The sequence below is a fragment of the Microcaecilia unicolor genome, chromosome 9 (assembly GCF_901765095.1).
Source record: "Microcaecilia unicolor chromosome 9, aMicUni1.1, whole genome shotgun sequence".
NCBI classification, from domain to species: Eukaryota; Metazoa; Chordata; class Amphibia; order Gymnophiona; family Siphonopidae; genus Microcaecilia; species Microcaecilia unicolor.
In genome coordinates, this window is record NC_044039.1 from 15,087,979 (window position 1) to 15,102,763 (window position 14,785).

A 14,785-nucleotide genomic window follows, 5' to 3' on the forward strand; every position below is an offset into this window, starting at 1 on the left:
CAGCACCCCAGCAGGTAAGAAGAATGCACTCGGGGGGGGGGGGGGGGTTTGAAGGTGATGCACTGTGTGTGGGGGGGACGGTGATGCACCGGGGGTTATCATGCTGCACCCGGGGAAGGGTGTGCAGCGGCGATCCGCCCCAGGTGGCAGCCAACCAAGGAACGCCACTGCCCTGCCCAAACTCCGCCCCAGCATTAACCAACTGGTGCCGTGGCAGCCTCCCCAGATTTTCAGTGGCAGTATGCCACTGAAAATCCAAGGATCGCTCAGTCAGTGCATTTTAACCTGGTGGGAGACTCTCCTATAGAGTTAAAGCATTTTAAATATCAGGTCCATTTTTTGTTACGAAAAGGCTCCGTGAATGTTTTTTTATAAAATACACATAGCACTGCCAGAAATGCATAAATATTTAGTGCCATGCATAAGTGGAACAGCCATTTTAGAAAGAAAAATAATTCCAAAAGGGAGTGGTATCACCAGGAGGGTTTTGCACATGAAAACCGGGCCTCATGCATACTAAAGTGCTGATTTGCTATCTATGTGTAGGTGTCCTCACTTACACGGATGAGAGGCAGATTTTGGAAATCTGCAGGCCTGCGGGGAACTGATTAAAGGAACCATCCTCCAAAAGAGAAACTTTTTGCAATTGGAGATGGTTTTGAACACTTGAGAGGTATGTACATTTCCTCCCTCCTCCATACCCTAGGACCAAACAAGAAGTTCGTAAGACGTTACACATGACTTGAAGCAGGAGCCAATACCAAGTGAGATGGACATGATCCTCCAAATTCTATAAACTTGCAAACTCAACTTTACGCTTAGGGGGAAAGTCAATATATGGCGACAACTCTTAGGCACTATTTTCACGCTGAATTTTCGGCACAAAACAACATTCTACAGATGCAAGGTGCTGGAACAGGGCAGAAAGGGAAAGGGGATGGGACTTGCTATACCGCCTATCTGTGGTTACACTCAAAGCAATTTACATATAACAGCAAATCTGCATTAAAACACGCACATCCATTTATAGAGGAGCGTCTAAGTGTTTCCGCTGTGTGCATTTTAAGGGAATGCCCCTGGCCTACTCATGCCCCCCCATGGCCACACGCTCTTTGCAAAAAGAGAAGTAAATAAGGTGTTTATGGGATAAATCCGCCACATCACCACTTTCCCTAATACTCTCACAGCCTTCTCCTTGTCTACTTTGGATCCTCTACCATGTTTTTATGGCTGAGGCTGCCACGGCTCGGGTATTAGAGGATGGGGTGGCAGCTCATTTGGGGACACACGTCCCCTCTCACCCCCTCCCCCCAAACTACACCCATGCTTAGATTATTTGATTAGTGAGCACACTGCACTCTATATATGAGTGTCTCTAGCATTAGCATGCACCACTAAATTTTAAAAGTTTAGCGTGAGCTAAAAATGCTAGCGCGCCTTAGTAAACAGGGCTGTAAGTCTTTTCTACATCATTGTTAAGAATTGTTGAATCAAATAGGTACATTTGCGCAGTTCAGAAGTCATCAGCACAGAAATAACATAAAAACAGGGTAGAGGATCCAAGGTAGACAAGGAGAAGTCTGTGAGAGTATTAGGGAAAGTGGTGATTTGGCGGATTTATCCCATCAACACCTTATTTACTTTTCTTTTTGCATAAGAAGGGTTTATCAGTGTCTATCAGTCAAAACCTAAAGGAGTGGCCTAGTGGTTAGAGCACCGAGGCCGATCCAAATCTATTAGCCTGGCGGTTAGTTTGGCAGAGTTTAAAAAGGGGTTGGACGGTTTCCTAAAGGACAAGTCCATAGACCGCTACTAAATGGACTTGGGGGAAAATCCACAATTTCGGGAATAACATGTATAAAATGTTCGTACGTTTGGGTAGCTTGCCAGGTGCCCTTGACCTGGATTGGCCGCTGTCGGGGACAGGATGCTGTGCTCGATGGACCTTTGGTCTTTTCCCTACCTGTAACCTCCGCTCACAGGACAAATCCCTCCTCTCAGTACCCTTCTCCACCATCGCCAACTCCAGGCTCCGCCCTTTCTGCCTCGCCTCACCCTATGCTTGGAATAAACTCCCTGAGCCCATACGCCAAGTCCATTTAGTAGCGGTCTATGGACTTGTCCTTTTGGAAACCGTCCAACCCCTTTTTAAACTCTGCCAAACTAACCGCCAGGCTAATGGCCCTCACAATGAACTCCATTTTAGCTTTTAAATCAAACCATAGCATGCAGTGATAACTACCACTCAGGTGGGTGCCCACCAAGACATTAGACACATTCTATCCATTAGTAAGTATTAAATCCAGTAGCAACACTTCCCTGGTTCATTCCCTCATAATCCCCTAATTCTATATATAGCGCTCAAAATTGCATGCACAAATTTGGGTGTGCACCCAAATTCTGTGTGCAATTTAATTACTCAGGGGCCCTTTTACAAAGGTGCGTAAGGGCCTATGCATGTGCAGCGAGCATCAAATTGGCATTACCGCCCAGCTAGCACATGCGCCTGGCGGTAATTTTGAGTTGGCACGCGCCAAAAACCTGAGGTAGAAAATCATTTTCTGTTTTCTACCACGGGGGCATTTCTGACGGTAATCAGCAGTTGGCATGCGCCAGACGGTTATCGTGCGGGTAATGCGTGAGCCCTCACGGCTAAGTCAATGGGTGGCATTAAGGGCTCAGGCCATAAATAGATGCTCGCTGGTTTTCATTTTGCCACACATCCATTTCCCGGCCCCAACCCCCCCTTTTTTTTTTCTAGACGTGGTGGAGAAATGGTCCAGCGCACATCCAGTACATGCCCTCACACTACCGCAGGCCACTTTTTGGTGCGCCTTTGTAAAAGGGTCCCTTAATAGCCAATTAACAGGATAATTATGCACTATCAATTATTGGAGGTAATTGGCAATCGTTTGAATTTAAGTGCACATCTGTATAGTCGCTATTCTATAAAGACGTACGTGTAAATTTTTCCATGAGGATCCATCTATTGCCCCAGCCACCTAAAACCTTCTTGTTTACACCAGGTTTGGAGCAAAATGGTTGAGTCTGGTTGTAGGTTGCAGCCTCTCAACTCTCTTACGATGAATTGACACAACTTCTGAAAATGTTATAGTATTCAATGTTTTTCGAAGAAATAATCCTGTACTGAAGTGTTTTATGAACAAGAATTATATGCTGTGATGTGACAAGTGTCTGCTGAGTGCCTCCACTTATTAAGAATTGGACTACTTGAATTTGATTTATCACGTTGATAGTATTCAATGTAGCACAACAAACAGCAGAGACGGACAAAAGAACAAACCAATTGATGGTGTTCAAAGGTCCTTTAATGCGTATCTTCTAAAGGACTCTTTGCACTTCAGAGATGCTACTTCTAAGCCAGCTCATTTGTTCCCATATAGATATCATCATCTTTTTATTCACCCTGATTTCTTCTCTGATGTCGCCAACAGTTTGATTTGTGTTACTGCTAGTTGAGAATCCTGGAAGGCACTTAACCTTTTTCTGTCCCTAGAACTGTGATCCCAAGTTGATTCCTCTAACAATGGAGTCTCCAAAACTCTGTAGTTTTTTTTGTTTCGAGCTCTTGACAGAGTGTGTGGGGTTTTGTCTATTAGATTGTAAGCTCTTTGAGCAGGGACTGTCTTTCTTCTATGTTTGTGCAGCGCTGCGTATGCCTTGTAGCGCTATAGAAATGCTAAATAGTAGTAGTAGTAGTAGTAGAGTGTGGTGGTAAATGGAATTTACTCAGTGGAAAGAAAGGTAAGTAATAGAGGGGTCCTTTTACTAAGCCACGTAAGCGTCTACGCACGCCCAATGCACGCCAAAATGTAGTTACCGTCCAGCTACCGCGTGGCCCTTGCAGTAATTTCATTTTTGGCGCGCGTCCGATACACGCATCTGAAAAATATTTTTTTTAATTTTCGGTCGTGCTTATCTGCCGCATACCAAGTGGCATTTGATGCACATAAGTCATTACCGCCCGGTTACCGCGTGAGACTTTACCGCTAGCAATGACTGGCGGTAAGGTCTCGGACCCAAAATGGACGCGTGGCAATTTTGATTTTGCTGCATGTTCATTTTCAGCTTAAAAAAAAAAAAAACCCAAGGCCTTTTTTACAGGCGCACTGAAAAATGGGATAGATGCGCACCCAAAACCCGTGCCTACACTACCGCAAGCCATTTTTCAGCACGCCTTTGTAAAAGGACCTCAGAGTGCCTCAGGGATGGGTACTGTAGCCGATTTTTATTCTATATATTTGTGAGCAACATTGCTGAAGGGTTATGAGGAGAAGTTAGCTTTTTTTTTTTTTACAGATGACACCAAGAGTGAACAACATGAGAAGGGATCTACAAAAATTTGAATGATCTAATGTTTGGCAGTTAAAATTTAATGCGAAGAAGTGCAAAGTGATGCGTTTGGTGTGTAGAAATTCTAAAAAAGCAGTTTACCCTAAGGGCTGAGAGAATGATGTGCACATGGGGTGATAGCGTCTGAGGATCTCAAGGTGGCAGAACAATGTGACAAGGTGATACCTGTAGGCAGAAGAATGCTAGACTGCATAGGGAGACACATTAGGAGGTGTTGATGCCCCTGTACAAGTCGTTGGTGAGATCCCACTTGAAGTATTGCGTTCAGTTTTAGAGTCCAATAAATAACAATATGTGGTGTGGATACAGATCAAAATTCAAAATCGTGAACAAATCCACAAAATATGAAACAACAACAAACAGGGAAAAAGCCTCAAAGAGCTTGGGGACTATATGAAAAGTCTCTAGAAGCTAAACGGACAAAATATTCTGTGGATTTGTTCACGATTTTGAATTTTGTTCAGTTTTAGAGGCCATATCTCTCCAAGGACATGAAAGACTTGAAGTGGTTCAGAGGAAGGTGACAAAAATCATACAGGGTTTGCCCCAAAAGATGTACGAGAAGAGGCTGGAGGTTTCAATTCTGACCTGAATGTATTTTCTAAAACTCCACCTTCACATTACTACTCCAAATGTTTGCCATGTTTCCTCTTTGTAGCTAGTACAGAAGTTCACACTCAACCTCAGATTACCCAGCATAACCCTTTTTCTAATATGAAACGTTTTGAAAAAAAAAAATCAATTTGAATCCCGGTCAAATGTATCCTAAAGTACTAATTTTCAAAATGCATGTCTATTAATTCAAACTGCATGTGCATTAACCCAAAAGAACATCCCTGCTCTCTCAGCTGAATCCTCACATTTATTTTTAAGGAGGCCGGTAACAGAATATCATAGTTTATATAAAATGTTACTGTACATTACTGGGTCCCTTCAAGGTTTCCCATTTTCACTCTGTGATTTATCAGCTCTTCTCAGGTTGACTGCTGCGTAGGATCAATATAATAGTCAATATATGAGACAGATTAGTTTCTATTACATTATTGATCTTGAATGTTAATACTCATGACTTTGCCATGTGGCATTTACTTACAACAATTATTATTCGGTCCCAAACTATATGAATATAAACAAATATGTAAACCATGAACCACATCTAGTTAAATCTGTATATCTCTAAATATATATACATGAGTACACAGGTGTTCTGTGTCTAGTACTTCTCAATCCATCTCTATTTATATATGTCTGTTGATAAGAGATGGATATGAAACAATATATATTTGTAACATTGCTATAATGAATGCTTTCAACTTAGGCCTCTTTGCAATCTTGTTATGAACCATGTTTGCATGTACATGACCTCTTAAGATACCAACTGGTGTAAAAGTATGCACAATGACATGATAGTAGGAGTGAAAACACAAGAGAGGCGGTTGTGATTCATAGAATGTAGACCAAAGAACAACTAGGAATAATCTTGCTAGTGCCAGCATTCACTGAAACGAGTGCCATGGCTGGTGTCAGCATGCCTTGCCTTCACTAAGGGGAAATGTGAGTTTAAATTCCCCTTTAGTTGCTGCCCCCGAAGCAGCCTGCCATTGGTGAAACGTGGCCACATTGGGCAACTGCAATAAAAGTATAATTTGTTGTTCTTCAGACTACATGATAGTAGGAGTGACCAGGGGTGGAGTTTAGGAAGAGTGTAGGTACAGTTTGCAACTTTATATTTAGATTACAATATATTTTGATTTAGCACACACTTGAAGAATCTAGGCATGGACATTTATACCTGCTCTTGAGCAGGTGCAAATGATCATGCCTGCAAGTAAGGTGTGACACGAAGTTACAAGTTTCAGTTGAGCATCAGCGGAGCTGTGATTAAAGCATATATGCTATAAAATGTGGGTATATACACATATACTTTCCACACTGACATTTAGGTCTGCTCCCACATCAGCACTAGATGTCAAACTAGTTTAAAAAAAAAAAGAAAGACCTATCCCATATATCCAATGAGCTCCTTGAGAATAACTTTGCCCAGCCAAATCAAGATGAAGGTAGCCAAGCCCCACTGTTTTTGATAAGAGTAAATCTGAAAAGCCCCTTGCAAGTACCTTTGTGAGCGCAGCAATTCTCTGAGCCAGTTCTGCCTCGACTTCGGGTAGGGTCTCAGCTTTCCGCATGGTCTGCTGTAGCTTCTGTTCAGCCAGCTCGAGGCGTTCTTGCAATTGCCTGTTCTTCTCTTCCATCTGAGGCCAGAGCAGAACACAAGGCCATGTCAGAATGTGGAGGAGCCCTCGCTCCTTTCACTTGTTTACTTATCACACAGGGTTGTATTAGTAGCTTGTTTTTTTTTTAATTTAAAGGAGGTCTTTATTGAAAGATCGACAAGCATTGAAATTTACAATACAGAAGCAAGCAATGTCTGTATTAAAGACCAACTCTATCATTATGTCCAATCATCCCCATCAGGGGCGTAGCCACAGGTGGGCCAGGGCTCACCCACTTAGGGCTCAGGCCCACCCAACAGTAGCACATGTTTAGCGGTGGCTGGTGGGGATCCCAAGCTCCGCCAGCTGAAGACTTCCCCCTGATGGTATTGAAAACACTGCTCTCCACGATACCGGCACCTGTGCATGCTCAGTTTTCAGTCATGCCTGCTTCAGACTGCCAAGGTGGAAAGAAGCGTTTTCTCGCCAGCTGAGATATATATATATTTTTCTTTTGGGGAGGGGGGTGGGAGAACACTTGGTGCCCACCCACTTCTTGCCCAGGCCCACCCAAAATCTGTTGTCTAGCTACGCTCCTGATCCCCATAATGCAATCTCCAATTTATACTTTTGAAGAAAAACATTTGCACGTCTTTTTGAAGACTATTAAAATGCGTCCCAGGGTGACAGGGTCTTTATAAGGCATGCGTCTTTTTGTATATGTGTGCATGTATCTGTCTAGCTTTGTGTCTATGCATACAGATAGACAGATGGGATGGAGCCTCCCAAAATGCACCTATAAATGTACGGTGACTACCCTGTTCAATCTTTCCTTTATATGATGATGAACAAATCCAACGGATGAAAACAATTCTACAATGAGTCACTTTTAACCAAGTTTTATACTAACAAAAAGTGTCATCTACATATGAAAATGATGTTCTAAATTCATTGCAGGATTGTTTCATAGTTTCATTATTCTACCCCCTCCCCCCTTATTTGTCACTTTCTTTTTGCATGAACCTTTATGGATCAAGCGCCGTTCAGAACGTACTCAACCAGCCATGTGAATACCAAACCTGGCGTAAGATGGCCTCTTTGTTTGCCAGTTCATTCTCCAGCTTGTCATTCATGTCGTGGATAGAGGTGGATTCCCGCTGTGCACTGAGATAGCGTTTCTCCAATGTAGTAATTCTTTCCTCCATGTCTTCCTTCTGTGCCATGGCCTGAAATACATTTGTTTCATAAGCTAAGAATATATGGATTTATGAGTTACTCATGTTTCACACCCCTGTTTCAGGGATCGTTGCAATTCAGATAGATCAGATAAAGTCCCTTCCCCAGACGGTTTACAATTTTTAATCTTAAGCAATGGAGGGTGAAGTGACTCATCCAGGTCCACAATAAATATCAATTGGAGGAACAGGATATGAACTCTAGTGTCCTTAGGCCATGCTTACATCACTCAGTGTATACACTACTAACAGATGCACCTAGAGAAATACGTATTGGATAGGGATAGCTTCCTATAAGGTACACTGCTGAACCTGAGGTGATTAGATATCGCTCTGGAAACTGCCAGTAAGACATTATATATTCCAATTACACATAATAAAGAAGTCAATGTCACCTTGCTTCAGTACATCTACAATGGGGTTTTCCCCTATTTTTACATTCCACTCCCAATTCAGCCGAGCCATCATGGTGACTGTCCTCAACTAGGGCAAACCATTGCTCCTTCTGGAACCCAGTTGAACAGTGATACTAATTCTGGTCAATAAGTGCTGACATGAACATCATAGACTTCCTCCCCCAGGGTCTGTGAATGCTGCCTCTGTGGCATCCTCAGCTAGCCTGAAAGAATCAAAGAATTGATACAGGAATTAAAATTTGGTCCTCCACAAGGAAGTATATAGCCTGTACATTCCTTGAATCACTGGCAATTTGCCAAGAATGTACTCAGTTAGGTTTATTTATGTATTTAGCAGGGGTTCTCAAACAAGTCCTCAGGATACACTTAACCAGTTTAGTTTTCAGGATGTTCGCAAAGGATAGAAGATGAAGAAGCAGACATGATAGAAGATGGTTAAAAGCCTTACTTGTAGAGAGAGTATTAAAGAACGCCTGGCAGGACTTCTTCAGGGGCAATATAATACCTCAAGGGAAACAAAGCATTCAAACACAGGGAGAATCTCTGCTCATTCACCAACTGGTGAAGTACTTGGTGAATGAGCAGACTCTCCCTGTGTTTGAAAGCTTCGTTTTCCCTGGATGTGTTGCTAATTTCACACCTTGGGAGAAGTGAGAGAACTACTCCTTGAGGTATTATATAACCCCTGAAGCAGCCTACTGGGCTAAACACAGCCATGTCAGGCATCCTTTTACCCGCTCTTTACAATAAGGCTTATAACTTCATCTTCCATTGTGTCTGCTTCTTCATCAACCATTCTGCTGGGACTAGCGGACTGCTTGCCCATCTGTTTTTTAGGAGATCCACAAAGGGTAGGCATGAGATCGATTTCCATGGAAGCAGTGCATGCAAAACCATCTCATACATATTCATTGTTTATATCTTGAAAATCAGACTGGCTATTCTTAAAAGCCCTTATACGGCAACTTGACCTGTAGTGGTAATATCGTGAGACTACTTTTAGGAGTGGTTGATGCCATTTTGAACACAGTGCCAACAGGGACAGCAGTGACTGGGAATCACTCCTACCCTGGAAGCCCTAGACCACCAGGGATTCTAAATGGTAGACCCTGAGGGAGATCTATAGGAGGGTGGGAGTCTTTTCATGGGGTTCTCTACAGGGACAGGGGGTTTCTCAGTGAGAGGGTCTGCATGGATGTTTTCAGCATAGGAAGTCTCTACAGGGGGGCATCTCGAGGGGAGAAGGAAGGATGCTTCATCTTTGAGAAGCTCCATCCCCTTTAAGAAAGTTCCCTGGGAACATCGGGTAGTGGGTTAATGGCTCTATGATCCCAGGAAAGATGAATAACACAACTCGCAAAGTGGATCACAAGTTGCATTATTAATGTACCGAGATACTGCAGGTTAGTAACTCTCATGGTAAACTAAGATGCAGTAAAACGTAATTATTCCCCTTAGGGACCTCAGGTTAGACATCTCTTTATCTGGCAGAACTTTAGAATCCTCACTTTATGATACTCACATTTAAATGTAAGCGTATACATTTATAAAAACTTTCTGAATATAGGCTTCTATCTTAGGAGCCTCTGTTGAGGTGCTCAACCTTCCTTGAATATCAGGCTCTTTGTGAAGTGACCCGAAAATTCTTTACTAGAACTTGAAATATCATCAACTTTAAGACAGTACATTTCACATTTGCGAATAGTTTCTATGCAGCAAGTAGCATAACTTAGATTGTTACAAGCATCCCAAAGATGGTCAAATGAGAACTTACAAAGAAAATCAAAACATAGATGTATCTGCCAGATACAAAGTCAAATACCTTACTGCATTCTTACAATTGTATTCAAACAATGATTCCTGCTTAAACACAGACTAGTCCCACAGAGTCAGTAAACCATCATTATTTCAGACTCTTCCTCTGGATCTCTGACTCATTGGAAAGATTTGCCTTTCAAACTATTAGGAGTGACTTCAGGAATTATTTTAAGGATTCACAAGTCAAGGAAATGACACTATGCACTGTTATTTGGGGGAGGATGAAAATAGTAGCCCATAAATATTCACAGCAAAGGCGGTAGTAGCAGTTTGATTCACTTATGATACGCATGGAAGGTGCAAGTTAATTTTAGGCACTGTAATGATCCCTGCAACGCACAATCTGTAGAAATCATCTTTTACCATTTAAGTTGTAGTAGGATAATCAGTGTAATTTTTCTAGCAAAAGAAGGTGCCGGTACTCAAATCACAGGCCACCCTTCAGGGGAGGGGTGATCACTGAGGGACTTCACTTCACAATAGCCAGGCCCCCTGCAACCAGTCACAGAATCTATGACAAGGCAGAATTGGTGTCTTGAGCTCTTTCATTAAAACTTGTGGTTCATGGGTCAATTTTAGAAGACACTGGAAAAGGTGCCGGTACTCAGTACCCCCGAGTACCCCTCAAAAGCAATAGATCACATGCAACCTATGAACAAACAACTTCTCTATTCATAAGAACATATGGGTAGCCATACTGGGTCAGACCAATGGTCCATCTAGCCACGTATCCTGTTTTCCAAATAGTGGCCAAGCCAGGTCACAAGTACCTGTCAGAAACCCAATTAGCAGCAACATTCCATGCTACCAATCCTGGGGCAAGCATTTGCTTCCCTGTGTCTGTCTCAATAGTAGAATATGGACTTTTCCTCCAGGAACTTGTTGAAACCTTTTTTAAACCCAGTTATGCTAACCACTGTTACTACATCTTCTGACAATGCATTCCAGAGCTTAACTATTCATTGAGTGAAAAACTATTTCCTCCTATTTGTTTTAAAAGTGTTTCTATGTAACTTCTCAAATGTCCCCTACTCTTTGTACTTATGGAACGAGTAAAAAATCAATTTACTTCTACTCATTCTACACCACTCAGGATTTTGTAGACCTCAATCTTATCTCCCCTCATTCCTCTCTTTTCCAAGCTGAAGAGCCATAACCTCTTCAGCCTTTCCTCATAGAAGTGGAGTTCCATCCCCTTTATCATTTTGGTCACTCTTCTTTGAACCTTTTCTAATTCCGTTATATCTTTTTTGAGATAGGGCAACCAGAACTGAGCACAATACTCAAGGTGTGGTCGCACCACGGAGCAATACAAAGGCATTATAGTATTTTCGGTCTTACTCACTATCCCTTTCCTAATAATTCCTAGCATCCTGTTTGCTTTTTTGGCTGCCACCGTACACTGAGCAAAAGATTTCAGCATATTATCTACAACGCCACCTAGATCTTTTTCTTGAGTGCTGACCCCCAAGGTGGACCCTAGCATCAGGTAACTATGATTCGGATTATTCTTTCCAATGTGCTTCACCTTGCATTTGTCCACATTAAATTTCATCTGCCATTTGGATGCTCGGTCTTCCAATCAGTGGCGTTCCTAGGGGGGCGGACACCCGGGGCGGCGCCCCCCCCCCCCCCCCCCGGGTGCAGCACCCCCCCCGATGCAGCGCAGACCCCCCCTGGGTGCAGCACCCACCCCCCCGATGCAGCGTGGACCCCTCCGGGTGCACGCCGCTGGGGAGGGGGTGCCGCTGCGCGCGCCTGCTCAGAGTTCCCTGACTTTGCGCGTTCGCTGCAGCTCCCTTGCTCTGACCCGGAACAGGAAGTATCCTGTTCCAGGGCAGAGGGAGCTGCAGCGAACACGCGAAGTCAGGGAACTCAGAGCAGGCGTGCGCAGTGGCACCCCCCAGTGGCGTGCACCCGGGGTGGACCGCCCCTCCCTTGGTACGCCACTGCTTCCAATTTTCTAAAGTCTTCTTGCAATACTTCATAGTCCACACATATTTTAACAACCTTTAATCATTTTGTATCATCTGCAAATTTAATCACCTCACTCGTTCTGATTTTCATATCATTTATATATATGTTAAATAGCATCGGTCCCAATACAGATATCTGCAGCACTCCACCCTCCTCCTCCATTGAGGTTATTAAACTGTACAAGACCAAATTTCTGATTGAACAGCCCAATAAAATCCATATAAGAGAGCTTGGAATGCCCAGCAGTGGCGTAGCCAGGGGGGGTGCCAGGGGAGCGGCTGCTCCCCCAAATGGAGTTCTGCCAGCTCTGGCGCCTATTTTTTTCTCAATGTGTTGCCAGCGCTGGCGGAAGTCCACTGTCGCTCCCCCCCCCGCGTCGTCAACCTGGCTCCGCTTCTGATGCCCAGGTGCCAATAGAATATTATTTCAGTGCACATACTTGGGGCACCTTTTAGTATCGCCCCTTAATTACCCCGGGTAAACTCTTTATTCATATATTCAGTGGCACTATGGGGGTAATTCTTTAAGAAACCACCTACAGGGTGAGGGAAAACAATGTTTTTGCTGTTTTCTCAGCAACTGTTTGGAATTTCAACGTGAATTTTTACAGCTTTATTTGTTGTTACGATCTCCATTTATGTGCTGAGTGGAATGAGCTTATCTTTAAACATGGTGAAGTTACAGACTTTTAAGCATTACCACCCAGTGATTTTCACATGTTCAAAAATGTTTGTACTGTAAAACTACCATTATTTGAAAAAAAAAAAAAGGGGGTACCAGCTTACTGTTAATAACTACTACTGCTATTTACTACTACTACTTAACATTTCTAGAGCGCTACTAGGGTTACGCAGCGCTGTACAATTTAACAAAGAGAGACAGTCCCTGCTCAAAGAGCTTACAATCTAATAGACAAGTGAACGGTCGGTCCGATAGGGGCAGTCAAATTGGGGCAGTCTGGATTCACTGAACGGTAAGGGTTAGGTGCCGAACGCAGCATTGAAGAGGTGGGCTTTAAGCAAAGACTTGAAGACGGGCAGGGAGGGGGCTTGGCGTAAGGGTTCAGGAAGGTTGTTCCAAGCATAGGGTGAGGTGAGGCAGAATGAGCGGAGCCTGGAGTTGGCGGTGGTGGAGAAGCACTATAGCGCTGTACACCATACACAAAAAGACAGTCCCTGCTCAAAGAGCTTACAATCTAGATAAGACAGGTAAACAGACAGAACAATTAAGGGTAAGGGGATAAAGAGGTGAGGATAAAAAGGACAGGGCAAGTGAGTAGTGGTTAGGAGTCAAAAGCAGTGGTAAAGAGGTGGGCTTTAAGTTTGGACTTGAAAACGGCCAAAGACGGGGCTAGACGCACAGGCTCGGGAAGTCTATTCCAAGCGTGAGGTGCAGCAAGACAAAAGGAACGGAGCCTAGAATTAGCAGTAGAGGAGAAGGGGATGGATAACAGAGATTTATCTACAGAACGGAGTACCCGAGGGGGGGGGGGGGCGTAGGGAAAGACGAGAGTGGAGAGGTACTGGGGAGCCGTGAGTGAATGCACTTATAGGTCAATAAGAGAAGCTTGAACTGAATACGGAAACGGATAGGGAGCCAGTGAAGTGACTTGAGGAGGGGGCTAATGTGAGCATAGCGACTTTGGCGGAAAATGAGTCGCGCAGCAGAGTTTTGGACTGATTGAAGAGGAGAGAGATGGCTAAGTGATGTAGACTTTTGTCTGGGGAGCAACGTTGGGGTCTTACCGTAAGCTCCACCCAAATTCACACAAACTAGACATTCAATTCTGAAGATCAGACACGGCCCGCAATGAAGCTACTACAGTAGAAATAAGAGTCAAACAACAGGCTGTAGATGATAATTTCAGCCTTGTTCATTGACCCCCCTACTTATATATATTTGCGTGGACTAAAACAGCAACCACAATGCTTCTATACAAGGACAAACCTATTTTGCAAATAGATCTTAGCAACTTCGTTAGCACTATAAAATGAAAGAACATTACAGATGAAATTGAAAAAAAGATTATATGCTTTCTTTCAACACTAGTAAAAGAGGCCCGTTTCTGGACCAAATGAAACGGGCGCTAGCAAGGTTTCCTCCCCAACACCCCCCCTTCTCCCTCCCTCCCTCCCTACGTACCTACCGACCCCTTGGTCATTCAGACACCATTGCTCCACGCACCGTACGCCATTGCTCCGCCCCGACGTCATCACGTTTGACGCGAGGGTGGGGCTCGGCGACTTGGCGATTTCGGTGGCTTTACCACCACGAACCCTTCAAACCTGTGTTGAAGGAAGTGACGTCAGTGGCTTAGCTTCACTGACGTCAGTGTCTTCAGAACATTGAGGGTGAGTTTTATTATATAGGATAATGAAGTACTTACCAACCTGCCCCGTGGCAAAGTCATCTGTGTTTTCAGCTACGTTCTAACATCCACAGGTATTATTACTTTTGGAAACCGTGATGATACTGGAATCAAATGCTGAGCTGCTGCCACTGCTATGGGTATTTCTGGTAATATTCACTCACAAATGCAATGTTCTGGGTCTGGGTTCGCTTGCTGGTGTGATTCGCAGGCTGCAGACTGTGCAGAATGCGGCAGCGAGGATGATGCTATTGTGGTTGAAGAGAACACCGGCTGAAGACCCTATACTGGTTGCTCATTGTGGAAAGTGTCTGGTTCAAGTGCCTGTTGCTGAGATATGATAGAGGTCTATAAAATAATGAGTGGAGTTGAACGGGTAGATGT

General features: G+C 43.7%; 1 protein-coding gene across 1 annotated transcript in view; it reads right to left on the reverse strand.

The window, feature by feature from the left end:
* The window catches only part of PPFIA2 (PTPRF interacting protein alpha 2), a 342,348-nt gene that overhangs the window by 78,951 nt on the left and 248,612 nt on the right, over positions 1-14,785 (reverse strand). Inside the window, 2 exon segments of the mRNA XM_030214146.1 lie at positions 6,492-6,626; positions 7,667-7,813. Coding sequence (XP_030070006.1) covers positions 6,492-6,626; positions 7,667-7,813 — 282 coding nt within the window.